This window comes from Pagrus major, chromosome 17 (genome assembly GCF_040436345.1).
Source record: "Pagrus major chromosome 17, Pma_NU_1.0".
Classification (NCBI taxonomy): domain Eukaryota; kingdom Metazoa; phylum Chordata; class Actinopteri; order Spariformes; family Sparidae; genus Pagrus; species Pagrus major.
In genome coordinates, this window is record NC_133231.1 from 22,792,710 (window position 1) to 22,817,337 (window position 24,628).

At 40.1% G+C, this 24,628-nt stretch overlaps 2 protein-coding genes across 2 annotated transcripts in view; one reads left to right on the top strand and one right to left on the bottom strand.

Moving 5' to 3' along the window:
* The window catches only part of grik3 (glutamate ionotropic receptor kainate type subunit 3), a 105,546-nt gene extending 95,447 nt beyond the window's left edge, over nucleotides 1-10,099 (top strand). The window contains exons 13-16 of the mRNA XM_073485219.1: nucleotides 4,205-4,422; nucleotides 8,454-8,679; nucleotides 8,929-9,179; nucleotides 9,905-10,099. Of these exons, the coding sequence (XP_073341320.1) occupies nucleotides 4,205-4,422; nucleotides 8,454-8,679; nucleotides 8,929-9,179; nucleotides 9,905-10,099 (890 nt within the window). The remainder of the gene's footprint in view (nucleotides 1-4,204; nucleotides 4,423-8,453; nucleotides 8,680-8,928; nucleotides 9,180-9,904) is intronic.
* zc3h12aa (zinc finger CCCH-type containing 12Aa) overlaps nucleotides 1-24,628 on the bottom strand; it is a 339,114-nt gene that overhangs the window by 230,034 nt on the left and 84,452 nt on the right. The window lies entirely within an intron of this gene.

Below are 24,628 nucleotides of genomic sequence, written 5' to 3' on the forward strand. Positions count from 1 at the left end.
ACGGAGAGCATCAAGTACTCCGTGCTCGCTTTGATATATAAAACATAAAACTGGATGATAAAACCGATCTAAAAATGAGTTAAAAATGCAACAGCGCTGCCACAGACCTCAACTCAAGCAATCTTCAAATTTCGAAAAAACAGACTTTTTGATATTAAAGCCTCCCTATTATAACCTCTGTTGAAGCTATCTCCAAATTTCATAAATATGGAAAACAAATTTCTCCATCTTCCATCAGTCAAATGTTATGATTTTTATAACAATATAATGCAGCCGCTGAATAGCCTGCAGACTAAGGTGTAAAAGGTATTCATAATTGTATTCACTTTCCTGAGAAATATACTTTAACACAAGTCACAATCCTTCTTTGTTACCGCTGGGTGTTTATAAAATGTCGACAATTGAGAGCTGTGGCGAGCAAATGTTTGTTAGGCTGTATTAGCGCAGGTAGCTAACATTAATTGTCTCATTGCTTCCCTTTTAATGCAAAAAAAAGAGAGAAAATGTCGTAAGCTGTATGACTCCCTTAAAACAAGAAAGTTCAGGAAATAAGCTTGTTCACTTTGTGCCCAAGAGTCCGATGAAAATCACTTACTGTCGCTTCTGTCAGTTAAAGTTTGGAGCTGGAGCCAGGTGATTACCCTCGCATAAAGAGCGAAAGCTGAGGGACACATGAGACAGAAAGGGATTACCTTTTGCTCATTTAAAGCCCATTTTACACAGTCTTTGTTCATCTAATGCAATTTGTACACCCTAATTAGCAGGTATATGCAGGTTTTTCTTAAATGTGAGTAAACCCGCTAAAAATAGGCGAGTGACTCCTTTACCATTGCCGGTAGACGAGTTACCCTTTCCGTTTTATCTTCTGGTGTTCGACGTCAGGGAAGAGCAGAAAAACAACAGTAGAAAGCAGCATGGAGGCCAGTGTCAATGTTACGGCGGTTACTTTTTAACATCTTTTACCTCAGTCCGTCTTACAGAACTGATTACAGACTGACAGCGTTAAGCGCAAACGTCCGGAAACTTCAACGCGTGTCATAGCATTGCATCAGTGAAGGACAGGGGGGGGAATTAGCATGTCCACCCCTGTGCCATGTTTCATCACTGCTGATCAGAGTTGGAGCTGATAAACAACCATTACTGCTGCAGAGTCACTTGACCCAGAAGTAAATGCAGATTGAACCCTTTCCCGCTGAAGACAAAAGCCAGATGTTAGTAAGGTTTAGAGTTTCTTTCTTTAACTTTTTCTTGTATCTCATAGCTTGTTTCATAATGACTTTGTGATGCACAACACAAATCCCACATTGATAGGCTATTTGCATCTCAGTGTTTTGTAATAATATGTATAGTGCGAGGCGTCTGTTTTACGTTTATTTGAATGAACAGCGCAGCACTCAGTGAGATAGATGCGATGTTTTGGTTACTGAAATAGTATCAGTGCCTTCCTCACTGAAGGCACATTAATATTTCCTTGGTTTACAAGATGCGAGTCCTTCCTCAAGGAAATGTATGGCATATTGACACCGTTTTATTTCCCTGGCACCATATGACTGATCTGCTTTTTGTATTTATTAGAGTGTTCTGATGCAGCGCCATATACTGTTCCCTGCTGACAACAGCACTTTATAGTGTGGAATTCAATTGAGTTACCCGTTGCTTCACTACATTTTTAGTGCAACCACAGAACGCATCTGGATTGTCCCTCTCTGAAGTCATAGTGAATTAAAGGATGCTACTGTCTTCCCTTGTTTGTAACCACGTAGAGTCTTTGTCAAACCACAAAGGACAAATCCAATCAAATTTGGTAGGAGAGGTTAAAGAGCGGACCACTCTGCCCCCCTTCTGTGGGCTTGTTACTCTTTAGAATTGCCCTCATAAATCTTCTCAGTAAAGTAACAGAGTGCACAAAGCACAAGGGTATTTTAAAGGTTGTCAGAGATGAGATATAAAGTAACTTTAACACCAGTCAGTGAGCCATTGTAAACATAGTATTACTCAGCAGAGGACCACTCAAAGTCAAGGCTGATGCAGAAGTGTACTGTCAGTCTGGCTATGTACTATATCTTGATCGTTTCTGCTCCATTATCATATCATATCACTCGTTTGCAAAATACATTATTGTGTACATATTATAAGCCTGAAATTACATAACAGAAATGTAGTAGGAAACTGCCTGATTATAGTTGTGTGAATTACATGCGTAACAGAGCATTGCAATGTTTCGATTTTGCTCATTTATATTTGAAGTGTCATTTCACATCCCGGTGCTGTTTCCACAGATCAAATTGTCTGCCAACTGGTTCAACAAAACTCATTTCAGGCAAAAGATTCAGTAATAGACTAGGATCAGCTGCAAATACCGTTAATCCGCACTAGATAAATCTAAATTGGTACCTTAATGCCTGCAGTGCTTTAGCAGTGGAAAGCTGTTAAGTGTGATTACAGTGGTGAACAGTTGTCTAATTGCAGAGTATGAATCAGGCTCTTAGAGAAAATGTTTGAATGGAAGGGGAAAGCTGTCTTCCATGTTATATTGTCCAAATACAGAAACTACACTATGATATAAATAATACAATTAGGTGTGGGGATAGTTTTTATATTCTCTCATGAAGAGCTTTTGATACATATTTCATTTTGGAATAAAACTTTGTTTTTTAAAGCAGACATGCTAATTTTCAGAGTTCAGGGTTTAGATGCTTTACTGTTCAGAAAACACATCACTTTTCTCATTCTGTCCAGTGCTGCAGCACTGTATTGGCCCTCCATCTGAAACGCTCTGTTTGAGCTCCTGTCTCTTTAAGGCCACCCCTCCTGCTCTGATTGGTCAGCTCAGACACGCCTGACCCAGCATAGCTAACAACAACAGAGCAGCTGTGTTAAATCAGTTCTCGAATGTGTGACATGGTGATGTAGTGTGATGTCAAAAAGTCACAGAATTAAAGGCGGGACTACTGAGGAGGCGTTTCAGGAGCAGTGTTTTCTGTGGGAGAGAGGAGCTTCTGTTGGTGCAGACCTTTTTAACTTTCAAGGCCTTTTATATGCACGAGAACCTGTATGAAACACTGAACAAAAAGGAAACAAACAAAAGCATAATAAGTCACCTTTAAGTTTAGCTCAACCTTAAACATGTACACAAGCAAAAAATAACATACACCATAATGCTGCTGTATTATTAACACAAAAAACATATAATAGTAAAACACTGTATGCAGAATGAGTACTTTTTGCTTTTGATAGTTTAATTGATTTTTGCTGACAGCACTTACATACTTTTAGTTAAATAAGTTTAAAATGAAGGACCATTACTTGAGTATTTTCACAGTGTGGTATTGGTGCTTTTACTTTAATAAAAGGATTTGAAGACTTGTTCCTTCCTGTCATAATGGAAGAAAAACTCTGCCATGCACAGCCTAATTATTAACACGATTTGATGCAAAAAAGGGACTTTTCTTCAATGCTTACTGTCTAACAATGTTACCATTAGCCGGAATTTCTCATTTGTCATCACAGTTATTCTGTAATATCTTTTCTCTCCTGTTGAATTGTCGGGACAACAAATATTTGAATAGAAATGGCCTCGATTTCTATTCAAATTAGTGTGATGTCATGGAATTAAACTTCCACTACTGACTACTGTCTCAGACGCTTCAGGAGCATTGTTTTCAGTGGGAGACAGGAGCTTCTGTAGGTGTAGACATTTGGCCTTTAACTTTAAAAGATTTTTTACATGCACGAGGGCCTATATAAAACACTGAAGGAAAGGGAAAAGAATGTAAAAGCATAAAAGGGTCTCCTTCAAGTAAGTTAGATCTAAAAGCAAGTATGAAATGATTGTCTGCAGCAAACTTATGGCGTTTGATAGAGTACAGAGTGAGAAGTTCATGCTGTCAACTATAAAGGTGAACATGAAAGCCTTTTACACCTAATACAGAAGCCTGAGGAACATCCAGTGGACCGCTCTGATCTGCCTATTCTGAATTCTTTGCATAGAGTTTGGCTAACCTGCCAAACTGGCTTCAATTTCTGTTTCCTCACTGACAGTACCTTGATCAACACCAGTGGCGCTGCCAACAACATTTGCAGGCTAATTAACAAAAATGCAAGCGATCATGTTTCTGCATTTGTTTCATTCAGTTACAGTGTTGGCAGGTACAATTCTATCTAGTTAATTGCTCAATACTCTCATGGTTTGTGTTGCGTACAGGCTCAGAGCTGATGCCCAAGGCCCTGTCGACCAGGATCATCGGTGGGATCTGGTGGTTCTTCACGCTCATCATCATATCATCCTACACAGCTAATTTAGCCGCTTTTCTCACCGTGGAGAGAATGGACTCGCCCGTGGACTCAGCCGATGACATCGCTAAGCAGACTAAGATCGAGTATGGGGTGGTCAAAGATGGCGCAACCATGTCTTTCTTCAAGGTACAGTACACACAATAACGAGTAGTTATGACTGGGTCAAGCTATTTTATCATTAATTACTGATGTACTACCTGATGTAAACCACAATAAAGTTAGTCACTGAAGATGATTTGATTTTCTATATTTTACAGTGTGGAAACAGTGATACTGTAGTTGAAGCATGCATGAGTAAAAACATGTACAGTAATGATGTTTAAAAATGTATGTGTTAAAAAATGGAGCAAGATGTTAAATCTCGGGTTTTAAATTGATTTTTCAAAAAACTTTCTTCTGGATAGTATGTATGTATATATGAGATATATGTATTTTTTTTTTTAACAGTTAGATCTTAATTCCCAGAGCAAAGGCAAATTCTTCAGCTTCTCCTCTTCTCTACACTGTTTGAAGTGTTCCTCCACAATGATTTTTTTATTCCGAAGTTTCAGCCTTTGCCTGCAGGGTCTTTGACTTTATTTTATTATTTTGAGCTTTGCTTCAGATGCTGCTGCTGCTGCTGTGGTGCTGAATAACACATGTAACAGAGTTACAGTTCCTCCGAATAAGAAAATGAAAACACTGCACATTTCTATTGAAGATGGTCCACGATTTTATGACATTCGATAGAAAGAAAGAAAAAATTTGGATTCTTCCAGGGTATCCGTCTGCCCCAGTTTTTATGCCCCCCAAAATTTGTAGTTTAGCTTGTAAATGCCGTACGCCTCATTGTTGAATCTGCTGAATGATGTGAATATAATGGATTCCCTGGTTTTATCATGTTATTGGATTCAGGGTTTTTACTGGTATCATGTAAGTTCCAAACAATAGTGATGTGTTGGAGCTGCAACCTATCGTGATTATCCAAAAAAGTATTAATCACTATACTGTAAAATTTCTCACATTTTACCTTGAATCCCATGAATATGAAATGTAATGATAATTATCTGGATCCAACTCAACTCATTGACCCTTTGAAAAGAGATCAGCCTTTGGCTTCGTCTGAATAGCCGTGTAAACGAAAGTTATTCTGAATCATTCTGTGTACATTGATGAAATCTGGGTTTTGATTGTAGCGTCATAAATAGAAGGAGACACAGGTGTTTAATTACCTCATCAGAGTCACACGGCACAAGTGCCCTCTGCTCCCTCTTGCTCTTACAGAAAGGCTTAATGATGTCGACTCAATGAGGCGGAGAAGTATGATAAATGCTGAGGAGACTGGGGAGTAGAGAAAGGCTCTGCAGATGTATGTAACTGAATGGACTTAGTATGAAAGTTAGGACTAAACTGAATGGAACTGTCTGTAGCTGCGTTTTCATCAAGGTATTCTTTTTTTCGGCACATTTTGAAGTATGACATTAAAAAAAGGTTGACAGAAACAGCATAAATAAAAAAAAAGAAAATACTTCCTGAATTTCACAAAAAGATTTACGCTCGCTTGAGGTGGTTTTGCATTACAAAAAGACTTTTTTACGAATAAGTTCTTTATCCTGTTCTCATCATGTGGCAACACAATTTAACAGCAGGCCAAACTCCATCCAATCAATGCATTAGAGTCAGGGATCATCTTAGTAGTGCCTCTTAATGATGAAGATGCAATGCAACAAAATATATAAGATACTATAATAAAGATGTACGAGCTTGTGTAATGACATGGTATCGATAGCTTGCTGCTACATACTACATGAATTTTAAATAAACCAAAATGTGTGAATTTCTATCATAAATGTACATTAAATTAGGATGACGCACTTACACTTCACGTACAACAAAGTTCCCCAGGCAGTCTACATTCTACTTTAACTAATGCCAGCTCCACGCTAGGTAAGCATGTTATGTCTCAGAAATGACATCGTACATCTTAAAATGTTCACAAAAGCATCCTCCTCACAAATATCACCACGTATGATTGGAATATGAGTTTACATAACACAAAAAAATACTTACAGATGATGCTTTCACAAGCTTAAATGAAAAGATGGCAGCGGATGATATACGTGTCTGCTCCTTGGCCCACGTGAGGAGAAAATGGCTGCCTTCCGGGTCAAGATAACTACGGAGAGGTTACTTCCTGTTCAAACAAATCTACCACAAAGAGGTGCTAAAAGGCTGCTCAAAGAACTCAAAAGCATTCTGATTTAACTCACACAAGTTTATTGATTACATGTCTCCACTCCAAGATCAGTTCCCTCCTAAATGGTCAAGGCAACTGGTTTTGTTTCTTCTTCTTCTCTGAGGTTTATTGGTGGTTGGCAAACAACTGGTCTTGTTCCCGTTCGAGGCCTCTACTTGTTCTACTGTACTAATTACAGCCATGCGTAACATTGCATATACTGTCATCTTTTCATGTAACTACTCTTTGTCTAGCCTAGTTTATTTGGTCCAAACCACTTCATTGAAACACACCTAGCTCTTTTTTTTGAGACGCTTTAAAAGTTTGCTTGAGATTCGTTTGACGATTTTGTGTTCTTGTATTTTTTCCCTCAAATCCATTCAGATGTGATTGTGGCTTGAAGGCTAGTCTACTCAAATAACTATCCACCAGATAGCAGATGGTCAGTTATGAGCCAGGTGTTGTTCTGTGACACTGAAACAAGAATACGTATCTGGAGACAACGTGTGTTGTGGTTATGGCAAAATCTACTGGTGGCAAATCTTTGCCTGTTGGGCCTTTGTTCCAATTTGATTTGTTATTTTTTTTATATTTGAATCACTTTCTCCACCACCTGCACAAGACACATGAGTGGATTGGTGTGGAAATCTGTCCTTGGTTTGTCATTTCCCCCGATTGAAGACACACTCCTGTATACCGTAGGTGTCCTCACATGTACACCTCTAAATATGGATCCTGGCCTCACAGTATAGACAGTAATTTATAACTACTAGACATGAATTAATTCATCAGTTGGCACATGTTTCAGTGATGGCTGAGCTGTTGCCCAGAGAGCTTACAAGAAGGCATTATCCAACTGGCATTATGATACTGTTGAAGCAAACACATTGCATGAGAAACGTAATCACAGATCTGTAGCCACCGTTGTCCAGAAGGTTGTCACGTCACCTGAGAGCGAGGATATGATGAGCTGTTGTTTTGTTAAATTGCACGTTGTGACGCGCGAGAGCGTTGAAGGGCATACAGCAGCAAGTCAGCTGCTTCCAAGTAAAAAGGTAGCTTTCACCTGCTGTTAAAAGGTTGAAGGAAATTACTAGATGTGTTTCTATGCTAGCAGAGACAAGGGATCTATAGGGAAGCATACATTACCATGAGACCAAGAGGGGTTGTGTACTGAGTTGCTATATGGTCCATTTACCTTTCTGTCCTTGCTTACTCGTGGGGAAAAAAAGACGCCACCTTGGCAACACTCTGCTCTCCATCCTAATTGGTAGTTTTAAGTTTTAATATCAGACTATAATATCTCACTTTTACGCAACCAGGTCTGTGCTTCTGCTGTAGTAACACATAATGGTGGGGCTTCTTATAATAGCATCTTTCACGATTTGAAATGGCTTATAGTCTTTAGACAGTAATTATCTAGGATTAGACATGGCAGAGATGTGACCTCGTATAAAATTGCATGAAATACCACATAGCCTGATGCACGACTAATGGAGAGGCATTCTATTATTGCTGCATCGGTAGCACTTATGAGAATAGATGTGCGCAAAGCTTCAATTTACTGTCCTTTAATCCTGTGACGATGGAGATCAGAGGGAGTATTCAGATAAATCTATTTGGTCACTGGCGAGAAAGAATCTGTGTCCTTATATATTACACGTGTGTGATCTTTGACAGCGTTTGAAAAAAAGTTATTCTGCCATTCGGCTGCAGAAGGACTAGCGAGATTTCATGGTTAGCTCTATTTTCAGTTTTAACACCGTGGGCCATAATGTTTAAAAGCAATTTCGTCCAAGCTTAACCTTTTTTTTTTTTTTCTCCTGTGTGGTATCATTGTATACTTTTCAGCTGCTTTTTCCTCACCTACAGCAAAGGCAGATTGTTGAAATTAGGTTCAAAGGCACATTTTTAAAACTGGCTCTCCTTCATTCCCTTACAGAAATCGAAGGTTTCTACTTTTGAGAAGATGTGGGCCTTCATGAGCAGCAAGCCAAGCACGTCGCTGGTGAAGTCTATTGAAGATGGCATTCAGAGGGTGCTAAAGTCTGACTATGCCCTCATTATGGAGTCCACAACCATCGATTATATCACCAGGAGGAACTGTAACCTGACACAGGTGGGAGGGCTCATCGACAGCAAAGGCTACGGCATCGGCACTCCCCTCGGTAAGACCTGCCAGTGGCCGGAGAATATATTTTAGACACCGAGTAATAAAAATTTCACCCTTTTTTTTCTTTTAAAGATGTGTTGCTGCTTGAAGGATGAGGGATTACTTTATAGAGAACGCAGAGGCATAACACGTGTTATTTTAGCTACTAGTCAGACAGTATGCCACAACGTGTTTATGAACCTTATTATCGCAGAATCCAGCTGGCGTTTGTTCCAAAGTAAAACAGGCCTTATGTTGCTTCCAGGCTCCCCGTACAGGGACAAAATCACCATAGCAATCCTAAGCATCTTGGAGGATGGGCGCCTACACATGCTGAAGGAGAAGTGGTGGAGTGGGAGCAGCTGCTTGGATGAAGAGCGTCGCGAGACAGGCCCCATGGGTATCCAGAACCTGGGTGGCATATTCATTGTGCTGGCATCTGGCCTAGTGCTGTCGGTTTTTGTGGCAATTGCTGAATTCATCTACAAGCTGAGGAAGACTGCAGAACGTGAGCAGGTAGATGTCCCCATAAATCATTTTCAGAATTTGATCTTCGGTCTGTGGTTTGGATGGATGGAGAATTAATCTCACATTAATTTAATTAGACTGCAGCAGGATTTCAGTTTATTTCACCCAAGATTTTTAGCAAAGAAGTTGCTAACAGTGCCTGTTTTGTCATGATACACATAGCCTCCAAATCAAAGCTGTGCTCTATTCATGGCTTTTAGTTCAAACATCTTCTAAAAAGGATTTGCATGCCTTCAGCTAATCCCTAGGAGTACTTGGCCATAACACCACAACATTTACTTATTTAAACAGGCATAATTGCAAATTGGAGCATAGAGAATTAATCCATTATTAGTCATTGGAGATGTCAGAATAGACTGAACCCTTTACTGTTGTAAATCACTAATTTGAGTCATGCTAAGTGAGTAGTTGCATGCATGCTCATGCACCACACTTGTTCACTCTTTCTGACACAGCAGCAATAATGAACCGTGCGCAGGCTACATGTGGCGGTGGTGCGATTTGACATTGCTGACAGCCACGGATGCGCATGCACACATACACACACCAGCAGTAACGCAGCATGAATGTTATGTTCTAATGCATTTTGTGCTCTTTAGACTGTCAACACTCTCTGCTGTCAGAACAATTTAAAGCTAAGGCATTTACCCCCCGTCCCTTTCCCCTATTCTCCTTCTTGCTCCCCCTCCCCGCAATCCTCCCTTTTTGCCCAGAGGTCTTTGTGCAGTGCCATGGTGGACGAGATCAGACTGTCGTTCACCTGCGAGAGGCGGGTGAAGCACAAGCCTCAGCCTCCAGTCATGGTGAAGACGGATGCAGTGATCAACATGCACGCTTACAACGACCGACGACTCCCGGGAAAGGACAACATGAGCTGCAGCACTGGGATGACCCCCGTGTTCCCCTGACAATGTGTTCCCCCCAAGGCAAGAGCCTCCTGAGCAACGTGTCAGGGGTGGTGCCAGAGACTAGAGACAATGGCATAGACGGAATCACCAGATTCACCATTAACCACAGTGACATGGGGACACTAACAAAACATGGGCAACTGAAAATGGCAGCATCAGCCACACAGGTATGACAACCTTCACCACTGTATTCCAAACCACAAAAGAAATCTTTGGGGGAGGTTCTGGGAAAACAGTATACCCAAATAATCAGTTTCAAGTCTGATGTTTACGTGCGCAACACAAAAACACAAGAAAACACACACTGTTCACGGAATCCTCAATCAGTGAAAAGACTGAGGATTTTATCGGAGAATTATGGACTGAAGCAAGAAGACACGCTTTGGTAAGAATGGCAATAAACAGTAGATATACAAGGAGGAAAAGAAAGAGCAGTTTTCATTGGAGATCAGTTTTGCCACAAAGTAAAATTACGACATCGAGTTCTTACCTTTATCCCGTTGATTTACACAAACTCCCGGATGGCCTTTGACAGCAGAAAATAATGTTACCTCAAACATGTTGTCCAGGCTTGAGTGGCTGAGTCATAAGCTGCAGGATCTTTTGAAAGCATGCTTCACAGGGACACATGATAACCTCTAGGAATAAGCATTCAGTATCTGCGGTATTGTTATTGGTGGAAACACATGGTGAGACGTAACTGTTCCACCGTAACGTTTTTGAAGTTGTCTTGTGAAATTCCACAGAAACAATTAACTGTTGATGCAAAGCAAAGCTGGAATGTGGAGATTCAACCGCAGACCATTAGATCATGTTGTTATGGGGTTAGATTTGTACTTGTTATGTCAAAATGATTGAATTTTAAAATCAGTTAAATTGCCAAAGATCCCAAAATTCAACAGAACTTTAGAGGAGTACAGTACGGCCCAGTTCCTGCTCGCTTAGCCTTTTAGAGAGCACTTATTTTGTGTTCAGTGCAACGTCAATTGGAGTGGTTTAAATGGGATGATTAAAGCATCAGCTATTAGAGTTTCTCCAACCACGCAGGGTAATCTATAGTATCCAAAGTGAGTTGTATTCGTCACAATCGTCACATAAGAAAGCAGATGAATTTCCTGATACAATGTCTTTGTGAAAACACAACCTTGGTCTTCTGTAAAGCTTACAGGGATAATCACAGAGATACTGAGCAATTACATGAACCAATTGAATATAAAAATTGTTTGTCCTCAAGTTAAATGCACAGACTGGGTTGGAAGGCATTGGATCCGGTTTTCCTGCTTTTGAAAGCATTGTAAGTCGCAGAGACAAGGTAAGAGACTGTGACCTTAAAACTGAAGTGCATTTTTTGAGTGCATTTAATTGTATCCGTCGACCTACATGTGTGTGGCTACAGGACCGTCGAATGTCCCTTGTACTTCTGAATACAGTTTTGAATAGTTACTACATCCATCAGATGTGATCTCGAGGCATTTTGGCAGGAAACTGATGTTTTGAATCATAAGCGTCATGAAAACTAGGCGAGGGTGTGGTTTAACATCGTGCAAAGATTGCAGAGGTTATCTCAGACTTGAAAGTCAAAGGCTTTTTCTGTTTAATTATCTTATGTGAACCGAGTAAAACCCTACTTGTAATTGTGTGAACACGCTGACAGATAATGTGGTGAGTAGTGGGAAGACAGATGATGATTTTGTGTGTTCATGTTGACTTTAATGACTATTGCGTAAGTGTGCGTCTTCAGCAAGTGTCATGCCGTCGGAAGATTCGAGGAGTCTGTGAGCTGCCGTCACCTGGGACCCGAATGAACAGCAAACCTCTGTGAGGTTTACGTTGTTGATACAGAAAAAAAAAAATCGTAAATATCTCCGATTCAAGGAAACTCCAATCTGTAAAACTTAGCGTTGGTTTGGTAGAGATTCACTGTATAATTGTTTATCGATTCCCTTCTGCAAAGTAGAGTATGTAGATAAGATCAGCAGGAGAAAATGTATTTTGCTAAATTTATACGGTTATAAATGAATTCTGTTCACATTCAAATATGTTATAGATGCAATTTATTTCATTAGAGGTCACTTTAACCTACTCCCTCACTTTACCCCAGTTCCACAGCCCCAAACGTTGTTTTTTTTTTATTTAATGAAAATTAATTATATTATAGTATATTGGATTACCATCATCCAGGTGAAAAATGTATGTAAATCTTCTTTTATGATGGCTATTATATTTCTAAAAGGTGAAGTGGAAATATTGAGCTTCCCCAAGAATTTGGGGGACCCCCTCCTCAAGTAGGGAGAGCAGAGTTTATCTCATGTAACTGGACCTTTACTGCTCTTGAAATCCCGATTAGGACCTGGTCTGAAGTATGGCCGCGGCCGATAACGTGGTTATACTATATTACTGTTACCCTCACGTGTACTGTAGCTTTCCATGCAGGTGATTCAAAGACTCAAGTTTGCTCGTATTTCACCTCTGTAATATGTGAAAAATAATTGAAAATTTCATCATAATCAAAAATTAGTTGGAATTTCAACAGGGTTTCTGATTTGGCTGATTCAGTCAGTTTGGTTACTGAATATATACATCTTTTTTATAAATTAATGTGAATAATAATGTCATTTTACACAAAAATTGTATGAAATGTGAGAGAAAAGTAATGCAAAATGTAAGCTACATAACCTGTGTTCCATTAGCAGTGTGTGATATGAGTTTTGATTTTCCAGCAGTCACGACGGTATGCCTTTTTTATGTATACCTTTTCTTTTCAGTTGCACAGCTTCTATCATTTGGCAGAAAACCTTTCGAACAAAATGGAAAATATGTTGGTGCCAACCAGGGTTTTCTTTGTGGACATGCAGAATTTCTATGAATATAGTTTTTGTAAGGTTTTGTAAAAAAAAAAGAAAAAAAAGATTTTGTTTTCCTAGTAACTGTATGTGTTAAGAGAACATTAGAATAACCGACATCTGAGTAAAACATGGGGAAATTCAATGAAATATTATAGACAAAGCTATTGAATTATTTTCTTTTTAACACATTGTGAATAATTCAATTGTACAGTTTGCTGTATGGGTTATATGAAGTTTTAAATAAAAAATACAAACTATTTATATCTCCTGTTGAGCTACTGATTGATTGGTGTTGTGTTACCGTGCGGAAAACATGCAGCAAGTGAAACATTTGTCCCATGTATGTGGACGGTGTCACCTTGGTCAGTATCTGCTTATCAAAAGGTCAAATTACTATTTTTGGGCTCTCATTTAAGTCTTAGAATTAAGAAGTTACATATCAGCAATGCTGTAGGATGCTTCCTTATTGGTACTTAACGCAAATGCCTGTTTGTAATACTAAATTGAAGTTTAGTTTTCCCATGTAGAAAGTTAACACTAAGATAAACACTGGCACTGACTTAACTGACCTGACCTTTTATGCTGTTTTTTTCCAAATTAGCAGCAAAAATAATGAGATTTGATTTTTAAAGACCCCAATAATTAAGCAAATGTACTGAAAAATTATTTAAGCAAATAGAGATAAGGATAAACCACAATCGTTATTATCCAGAGGTCAGATGGGAGAACTATTGCATTGCACAGAATGTCTGTCACATTTACTTTATTTTTATTTTATAGTACAAGTGATGGACAGTTTGCGGGATTCTGTGTTTTCTTCCCAGTCCCAATTTTCGCCCGTCTTTTTGGGCAGAAGTTTAATGAAACTGACACCAATAATGAAGACTAAACTTTATTTATATAGGACCTTTAAAAACAGAGTTTACAATTGCTTTCACAAACAAGCAAAAGCGGGAAACAGTTTATTATAGAATAAACACTCAGGCAGGCCAAACATAAGGAAGCCCAGTCTAAGGTGAGTTAATACAAGAAGGCAGAACAGAAAATGTAAAAACACAAAAAGACAATATAAGTTATTCCAAGTAAAAGGTATGAAAGCCATAAAACAAGCAAAAAGATCACAGAACAAGAAAGAGAGGAAAAGTAATGCAAAAATAGAGATAAATAAAAGAATACAATCAATAAAGGACGGATGGGTTTAATGAGCCAATATCCTGGTGATCCAAGAATTTAATGTCGACTGATTAAGTATTTTGACTTTCTAAATTAAGTACTTTCAGCATTATGTGACTGAAAGTCAAACAAAAAGGTCCACAAACATAATAACATGACTTTTTCAATGGCCTTTCATAATAAGCATGATTAATATTGCCACAGTTATTATTCAGGTCAAACAAAGCAAAAGTGATAATGCTATATTGCTCAAATAGAGATTAGATACGAGAGGATGGATGAGAAAACAGCTGCATGGATAGTAAGCGAGATACAGGCTGGTAACTGGCTGATGCATGTGGCAGCTCTGTGTCCAGAAACAAGAAATAAAGAAACCTTTAAAGACTGAAAATCTCCCATAAGCGTTTCAAGGTAAAGGGAATTAAACCTTTCCAATGGAATGGATTTTCTTTTTTTTCTTATCTATCATCATGTACTAGATAAGAAAAGAGAAAAAGTACACTTTGTTAGGACCACAAATCCACAACAGTGCATGCAACAGCTACTCAGGTGTATCGTGTAGAAGACAGCAATGCAAAAACTAGAGAGGGAGAAAGGAATAAACACATGCGCTTCATGTGGTGTTCATGCATGAGGGAACATGTGTTGTGACTTGAGGTAGCCAATCGACTGTGATAGGCAAAGATTGACCTTGCTGGCATTGGGATGGCAGACGCGCGTGTTAAAAAAGCAGGGGAAACCCCAGGCCACGGCGTTGAGGAGCAGCGGGCGCATAATGAGCGATGGGCAGGGGCCTTGCGCCTAATGGGAAGATTTATTATCTCTCACTATCAATTAATCCCTTCGGACAGACTGGGGCCAGCAGGAGCGCATCAGGAGTATGTAAAAGAGAGAGAGGCAGGCCGAGGGAGGATGGGAGCCTGCCAGATGAAGAAAAAGAGATGTGAAAGGACACGGGAGTTGGAGGGAGCCGGAGCAGCGGGGTGAAATGGAAAAAAAGATCGGGCGAGAATAGGAGAAAACTGAGGAGAATGAAGGAGTGATTTGATCATGATACCCATAAAGATTTGAGAGCTATACAGAGATTGAGGAGGAGAAGAACAACGGGTTAATGACAGAGAGAAAAAGGAGATACAGTCGGTGAGGGAAGACAATGCAGGAATTAGATGAGATAGAAGTAAAAAGAGGAAAAAAAAAAAATGAGTGAAACAAAGAGAAGCCACGTCTGATACAGCACTACGAGCTACTTTGTGCACACGTTTTAAAAGATTAGCTATATGTTCAGCTTTGAAACTCTAGGCTGGACTGGTGGTGCAATAATGTAGATAACAATCTCGGGAAGTAGGTCACTGAGTATAGACTATTTTAAGAAATGAGCCTTTTTGAAAATAAACTGCACAGTTACTAAATGGCTTTCAATGAAAAGAATTATTCCATTCAAATGCAGTTGTACGTGGTGGTGCTCAATTATGTTAGAGTGGCTTTTAAGAAAAGGGAAATTTTCCTTTTTTTTATGATGGAAAGTCTATGTTTGATTTAACGGTAATGGGCTGCAGCCTAATGTAGAACCATAAACTATTTATCTGGAGTGGTTTTACATAGCGCTCCCCGTGTTGTGAAGAGCTGAGGCAATGAATGACATTAGGACTTTGCAGTACCTTTACAGTCCTCAACCTAATGTCTCCAAATGTTTTCTCACACATTGCACCGTGCTGCACCATGTACTATAAGTGAAGTGGTGCATGGAGAAAGTACAACCTAAAGCTGACCTCCAGCATCTTTGCCCCTATACAGACTGCCTCGGTCTGCTGCACATGCATGCTCCTGGTGGTTTTCTCACTTTGATGGCACATGTCCAGACTAGTGCTTTTTTGATGACCTTGACAGGGCGCGTCAGTGGGTGATGTTCTGCTTGACACTCGGGGGGCGATGTGCTGGAGCCCCGTGGCTGTGCATCATCGACCCTTTCGGGGGTGAATGAATGTCTGACCCATGCTACGTCCATCTCTGTGGACCCACTGGGCGAGAGACCCATCTCAGCTGAAGCAGCACCAGAGGTTTGGCTTGATAGGAGGGGCCAGTGTGCACTGAACCTTATTATAGGCACTGTCATCATCCCAGAAAACTGAATTCCCTCCAGGAAGCGCAGGATATGTAGCCGTAAAGGATACAGCTGAATAAAAATTGTTCTGCAGGAATCAAAGTAGATATCACCTTCGAACAAAAAAGCAGAGGGTATTACTGCACAACCCAGAGTTTGGGAAGTTAACTTTAAAGTTATAATCCTTAAGATTTTCATGGAATCAAAAACAGGGTTTGATGTTACGTATGGTCGACATTTTTTTCAGCAATAGCCATTCAATGTATTCACATTTAGTAATTACTTCTCTATATGGTAGATTTCATTTCATCGTCTGCATTGGATTCAGATTGCCTTTAAATGCATGACTGATTCACAGGATAAGATGCAGCCTGTAGTCCAACATACTGTCATTTTATCCCAACTGTGTTAAAATGCACATTTCTTACTGCTGCTTCACAATAAAAGCCTGTTGGTAATTGGGGAACAGCATATTTTCAGTGACCTCCACTGCATATGTATTTTACAATTATCGACCATGGAGGAGTAGACATTTTAGCTGTGTCTAAATCTGGTGGCTGTATCCTTTGAAGGACGCAGTCTAATTTCCTATATATGTCACTAGTTCCCCCCCGTGTCACGAAGTGCCGCTCCTGTCGCCTAGCATCTTTGACAGAACTGGGGGTCCCCAATTCTGTCGTTAGCTCTTTGAGTGACTCGCAACCCGTACTTACGTTTTAAAAAAGTGTATTCAGCTGTTATTTCACTTCTTAGCTGTCTTTTGGAAAAGCAAATCCAACTGTCAGCAGGGCGCAATGAATCTTGGGACACGGTGGGCACGGGGAAAGGAAGGCCGCATTCATCAGATGCATTCGAAATGGGACGGCCTTGCTGCGCCACTGTGATGCATTCGGACTTGAAATGCAGCCTTTGAAGGACACGGCCCCCCAACACGCCAAAACTGAAGAAGAATCCTCAGGAAAAATCATCACATGCATTCACGTGATTCAAGTCAAACGTCAATTGTATCGACACGGATACATTTTCACTTTCATTTGCGGGCAGCGTGCCAAAGCTGGATTACAAGACTAATAAGGTCGATAGCACTGTCCATCCCAATAACATTAAAAATGATGAACAATTAATGAGTGTGTAATTACAGCTCACCATAATGCTCTAATGAAGTGGTACCACAGTGGGAATACTCATGCATATTCTACCTTCCATAATGAGCTTGGCATTACATGTATCGTATTTGTACAGGGAGACGCCATATGGCAGAACGTCGGAATGAGACAAAACCATTGTTTATTCCAGACCCCATCTCTTTTATTGCAAATCACTGACACCACGAGTATCAGAGCTTTATCTTCACACCATCATATTGAATTATCCATTTGGCTTCAGGTGAAATAGCCTGACAGAGACATTGCCTACAAAATGCCTTGGTGACTTGCTCTGTCTGTTCTCTGTCTTTGACCCTGATAATGACTGGAGTGGAGGCTTTTCATGAATATAAACATAAAATTGGATGAAAGGCAATTTTCCCCCCGTGTGCATAAAATAACACTCTCAAACATTTAATGTGGAGTAGTGTTTGTCAAGAAGGTACTGTGTTTTTGCAGTTTAACATCACTCAGTCGCCACTCTATTAGATACAACTCTTCATTTATGTAAATCACTCACCCCTCTAGAGAGTGAGTCACATGTAAACGAAGGCTGAGCACACCGTAAAGCTTACACACACACTGTCAAGCCAAATGCGGGAATGCACATGACGCAATAATTACATGCTGTTTACTTTCGAAAAAATGAACAATGGTCGGTGCTAGCATCTGAGAGACCTTACCAGGAATTGTATGCAGCAGACAAAACACATGCAATCAGCTGCAATACTGAGGGCAAAAAACACCTTGTTCGTAAGAGGTGTCAGAGAATGACAGGACGCGTTCAAGCTGATACGCGGGCCACAAGTCCACACAAAGAAAATCACGGCACAATTGTAATGTTGAGGTTAAACCAGAAAAGTAGCTCGAGCTACAGCGGCACAGTGTGACGGTGGAATGGGAAAATGCTGCAGGGGGTTTCGACTGCAACATGCTGATGAATGAGATGTGAACAATATGACTCCATCTGATGGGAGCAGCAGCAGCGGTGGTGCTGGTGGTGATGTGTTGATACTGGATTGCATTCATTCCACCATTTCATACCGAGAATTTGAAGGCTCGACTATTCCTACATTCCTACACATTGTCGCTCACTATGTATAGCTGTAAACTAATGTCAAGTATTCTGCACATGTAAATGCTAAATTCAATGTCCATTTTATAGTTGAATATTAGCTAACATGGAACAATCGCACAGATGTAAGACATAATTACAGTGCATTTATACTGAGTATTGTATTCATATTTGTATGTTTATCATACTGTAGTAAAAAGTAGATATTGTCTGTCAGAGGATGGTTTCAGGAACTTAAAGGTACAGTTCACCCAAAAATCAAAAAATACATATTTTTCCTCTTACCTGTAGCGATATTTATCCATTTAGATTATTTTGGTGTGAGTTACAGATTTTTGGAGCTATCAGCCGGAGAGATGTTGAGAGGCCCGTGCTTGTGACGTTCATGACATCCTTATCGGCTGATCTCTAAAATTAGCTAGCTTAAAGCTGCTGTAAGTGATATATTTTTTCTCTCCTCCCCCTCTGCTCATTCAGTAAGAGAGGAAATAAGATTTCTGGTATCCCTGCCCACTTTATCCAATCAGGACAGAGAACTCCAGAAAGAGACGGTCCTGTCTGCTCGTGAATCCGCGGAAGCAGGATCCTCCCGTTTGCTGCTATGTGGAAGGGGGGGTTGCTAACTGCAAAACAGACAGGAGGTTAGCTACAATGTTGCTTACAACAGCTTTAGTTACATACATGAGTAGATGCACGCCTCCGTCTGTGCAGTGATATGGTAAGAAAGATGTTCCTATATGATACTGCTTACAAAAAAGGTCCATGGATTATTGATTTCTGAAAAGTTCAAGTTTTTTGGCACTTTAAAACACAAGTTGAGTGCCATCCTTTTCCTTTATATTCTAGAGAAGGAAGACATCTCTTGAGGTGATATCTACAATACTCAGCAACTCAAAGCAAAATAATCTAAATAAAAACAGGACTACAGGTGAGAGGAAAATATGAATTTTTGATTTTGGGATAAACTTTCCCTTTTAGACTGCAAAAGTCCACACATTGTTTTGCTCAGCTGCCACCAAAGTAACAAGATTTGTTTAACAGTGCACGGTCCTCACGATCCTCTCCCCCGACACATTCAGAAATTGTTGTGTTTTTTTTTTTGTTGCCAGAAGACTAACTAATATTTATCAGACCACACAATCCATCACCAACCGGCAAAGCACCCCGGAGAAGAGCTGGATGAAACGTTAGCAGCATGAATGTTTCACTGAAGTTGCTTCAGAAAAATGCTTGATGTTATCCAGTCATCAAAGGCTGAGGTTCCTTTGCTTCTAGCATGTTGTTGAGACCGTGCGTAGAAAAAATTCAGTGTTCAAGATGAATCAGGAAAAGCTTTGAAACATCGTTAACTGATGTCATTGCATTAATGACAATGATGCAAATCATAATTGGTTGAAGCTTGTTTTTAGGAGCATGAAGAGCTGTGAAGTTCATCGTCTGGAGGAGGCTATGGAGCTGAAATTGGTACAGAAGCAGGTACTACTTTGCTTGCCTGTGAGAGGTTACAATTACATCGTAGATTAAACTGTAGCTGCTGTTGCTGTCATTCCCTTTAGCGATGACTGAACAGCTCCCCCACATGGAGAATCTGACAAATATGGATCAGTTTGTGAGCGAGTCTAAGTAACTAGCCAGTATCTTGAGTTGCTCTGCATCTGTAACAAAACAGTTGGACCTGCCTGAGTGGTTCTGGCTAGGTTTATCTAATACAGCAGCAACTGAGTATGTTTTTTTTAAAGTTTGGATTTGTTGTGTAAGGCAGGTCTTTCACATCATCAAACAGGAACTCCAAACCTGTTTGCTCACAGTACCTGAGGATATACTGTCAGTGTTTTATCCCAAGGTTTCTAGCAGCCTACAGTGAGGCTGTTTGATGTTGGCCCAGGACCAGACTTCATTCGGTTCCAGAGGGGGATGAAGTTCACCAGCAGATGATTTGCTATTCTCTGTCAAACTCCATCCCTACATTTCCATCCTTCAGCTTGGGAAGCTGCCAATGCACCCAGCATGTAAACCTTCATAAAATGTCCTTACAATATTCAAAGAGTGGTTCTGAAAAAACATCAAGATTGCACAGAGGGTATGTTTACCGTTAATGGTTTGTCTTAGCCTCGAACATTACGGGTGAATGGGTATGTGCTGGCTGCTCTGCACAGCCTTGTCAGCTGTGGGCTAAAAGTACATATTCAGAATTGGCTAGCAGCTTCCACCCTGGCTCGGCACAGTCGCTGTAATGATTTGATCACAATGATAACTTTAATGGAGGCTTTCTTTTGCTACAAGAGGATGAGGCCAATTCTGCTTTTTACCATAGCAGAGAGGAAGTAATTATACCAGAAACTACATTCAAGTATATCTTTTGCTCTCTTTGCCTCCTCAGTAGAAAAAAAAAAATCCTCAGTGATGGAAGCCAGACAGCTCTCATGTCTCTCGTCTATAAGAGGACATTATATGGCCTGTCCACAGGGAAGGTGCTAGAGGGTGTCTGGCTGGGTAGGGGAAAGTTTATGGGCTGTGAAGGCCAATTTGAGCAGCCTGCAGATGGAGTCCAAAACCGCCATGTCACCTTTCTCCCTCTATCGCTCTCCAATAGAACGTTGAAGAAGGAAAAAGAAAGCTGCTGTCACCAAGGCAACAAAACTCCTGTTCAAAACTATTTGACTTTTTGAGTGGCAGTGGCACGGATTGGTGAGCGGTAAATTGCTCATTAATATTAAATAAGGAAGTGACAGTTGGAGGGACTTGGCATACACTCTTGGCACCTCAAGCGGGATGGCAAGTGATGGCTGGGTGCTTTGTTTAACCCAATATGTGGTGGTTAAGTGAAAGAACAGCTGCTTTGGACTCCTCAGACCGAGGTGGTGCTTGGCAGTGTCGAGTTAATGTCGATGAAGAAAAAAGAGTATATGTCATATCTTATATACGCCATTTATTTAGATAAATCAAAGTCCTATTTTAATGGTGACAAATGAAGCATGTGTTGTCCTGAATATTCAACACTCTGGACATCTGAACGATAATGAATTAAATGTCTTTACTCTTATTCATTTATTCATGATTAATCTTTTCATGGGATATTCTGATACATTTCCATCCACAGTCGATTTCAAGTCTTTTGGACCCGATTTCTGTAACAGATCTTGGCAGGGTTTCCCCTTGTTTCAGACAGTTAACTAACATCTCCCCATGCCACACACAAAGCCCTGCACACTGTAGCAGTAAAGTGCATGATTAAAACGTGTCTCACTTTGGGTATTTATTGCAGATGACTTCCGATGTGCAAGACTTGTTTTTAATATCCACACAAAGCTACAAAAATGTTAATGTGGTGCCGCTGGAAATAACTATTTATGTCCCCCATTGTGTTTTATTTTTGCAGCTCCTTGTTGCCGGTGTTTATGAGGAAGGCCAAATGTAAAGTCATATTTAATTACAGAACATCATTGCTCAATGAGCCTTTGTTAATGCAAGCTAGTGTCCCAGATATAAAAAGATAAAGAGACAGCACCTGTAGCCGAGCATAAATGGGACAGTGTATTACCTTTTTTCGGTGATATGGAAAAAACTAAATGTGGAGATATAGTGTATCATCTATAACTTTTTAAATTGGATGAAAAACAACATTTCTTGGGAACGGTCACAGGAAAGGGATAAGAAATATTAATATGTGATGGGAATGGGACCTGGATAGCTGCTTCCTGGATCTCCTCCAAGAGCTCAAATCACACGTTGCAATAAAAAGCCTCCTGTTCTGAGAGAAGATTTGGGACCCCCTCAACGACTGAACGGCATTGCAATTCCGTGCCTTTGACTTCTCCGTCTAAAAGACCGTTAGGAAATGGTGTTTGGCATGAAGCGAGTGGCGCGCGTTTCGCTGGCGGTTTGTGCCGCTGCATATGGGAAGTCCTTCAAAGTCAGCCGTCGTGCCGCAGGCAGCATTCTAATGAGGTCATCAATAACCTGCAACAGCTGCTCAGAGAGAGAGACCTCATCTGTTAAGCTCTAGCCACCAGTGACTCTGCTGTAACTGAACAAACAGCTCCAAAATAATGAGAGGTGGTCTATGGAACATGCAGCATTACTTTACTATGAGCCATTAATTGGTGGAACTGCACTAGATTTTTGCAAAGTGACAGTAGTGACAGTGAATGAGAAGGTTGCAAGTAAATCCTTAGTCACTTAGTCCACTGAGATGCTTTGGTAGAACGAGCCTCTCAAAAACATGTCACCCTCTACAAAGGATGCAGTCCCACTTTGGGCCAATCAGGAACAAGTAAACAAACTTTGTAGTGCCCCAGGTGGATTTTTAAAAATAACAAAACAGCCTATTTTTGTGATTAATTCTTTTCTTATTGTTTTCAGCCACAGATCCATACAAATATTCACAAACTCGCCCATGGGACACACCATTCTGTTTGCAATTAGCAGCATTATGTATTTGCAGCATTGTGCATTATGTATAATGAATAAATGTCCCAATGCCTTCACTTGTAAATTTCACTTGTAAAGTTTTAAAATGTGATCCTAAAGCAGTAACTTTCTCTATTCCCAAAGGCTGATTAGCAGCATCAAAGTCACCTTTCATTACTTGATGAATTCAAATTAAAAACCGTCTGGTCAGTCTCTGTTGTCTTAAAATAAATTCATTTTATCGCCAGAAACCACACAGCTTGATCCCCCTCTCCTCTTTCACTAGCCTAGATATTATATTCATGAGAACAAGTTCAGAATGAGTGGCATGAATGGGCCTTCTTAGCCATCTTGTCTTTTTCTCAGAACATCAAAAAGGCGAACAAGCATCCAAAGATACTACAACACCCCAAGCTAATCTAGACGACTGAACAGTCTGTTCTCGCTCTCATGGTGAAGAACTAAGAAGGTTTCATTGCACTTTTGAGTTATTCAACAGATGATTTTACAGTGGCAATTTTACACATATAATTCAGTGATGGATGGACACAGAGAGACCAGAAGAAGGATAAGCGTGAACCAATCCACAACATCTGCCATAATTCATCACGGGGAAGAGCAATAGTCTACCAGACTAGAAGAGCTGGTTAGCTTTTGGTGTTTTGTTGCTAGCTACATGAAAAGGTCAAAGTGACCTTCTGGTTTTGATATCAGAGGCAAAATTTGGATGAATGACTTCTGATCCTCAATTTCCTCCCCTGAGAAACAACAGTGTCAAACTCTCGCCGGTCACGCCATGGTGTATGATATTGGTTTTCATCATCATTGCATGGTTGACCCCTTCTCTGTCTCACTGCTGGAGACAACATGAGCTCATCTATTTGTGTGACATTTGCGGCATGGCACCTGTAACCTAGAGGAGTCCTCTCATGCCTCTGTAGCTGTCAGAGGAACATGAGCAAAGACAGCAAGATCTCTCCCTCTTTCTCACTCTCTCTCTTGCGCTAGGTTATGGATTTAGCCCACAGTTTGTTCCCGATTGGATAAAACAAAATGAAGACAGAAAACAGATGCAACTCTGCTTGCCAGTTACAGTAAGTATACCAGCCTACTTAAAAAAAGTCTTTCTTAGGAATGCTGTTAAAGTTTTACGAATGCCGAGGTTGAACTTATAGTAAACTCGCTGCATTTTACACGCTTGCGTGAAGTACAGGTGCAGAGATGCTGTAGGACTTTTATACTTATGCGCATATTTATTTGTGAGAAACAGGAAAAATGCCTGTGAGACATTATGTGTATACTGAAAGTAAATATTAGGAGGTGTACATTATCATCACAAATACATAATTGATTTTCTACTTTACTTGGTTCCATTTATTGCCAGAAAATTTGTGCATGTCGTGCCATTGCTTCCAAATAAAGCTGCTACTGCTCAGATTGTAAGCTTAGCATCGGTTATATTTCACACTGCAAGCCTTAGTGCTCAAATCAGTCCAAATGTCCAAAAATTAGTTCTGGATTTTCTTTGATTAGAAATTACTTAATTTGTAATTTTGTCTAGTTAGAAATAGATGTGTAGCCTAATTGGTGTTAAAATCTGTGTATATGTGTAAAAGGACAATAACCAAGATGCAGCACGCGGTTATACGGGTGTAAACATGGAGACCATTGAAGTCAGCTTTCACAGTTTCTTTCATAAGCTGATGTGCAGTGGCAGCCAGCAAATTCATGATTTTTAATTATTACTCTTTCAGAAGCATTAGGTGCTACTTCTGTACC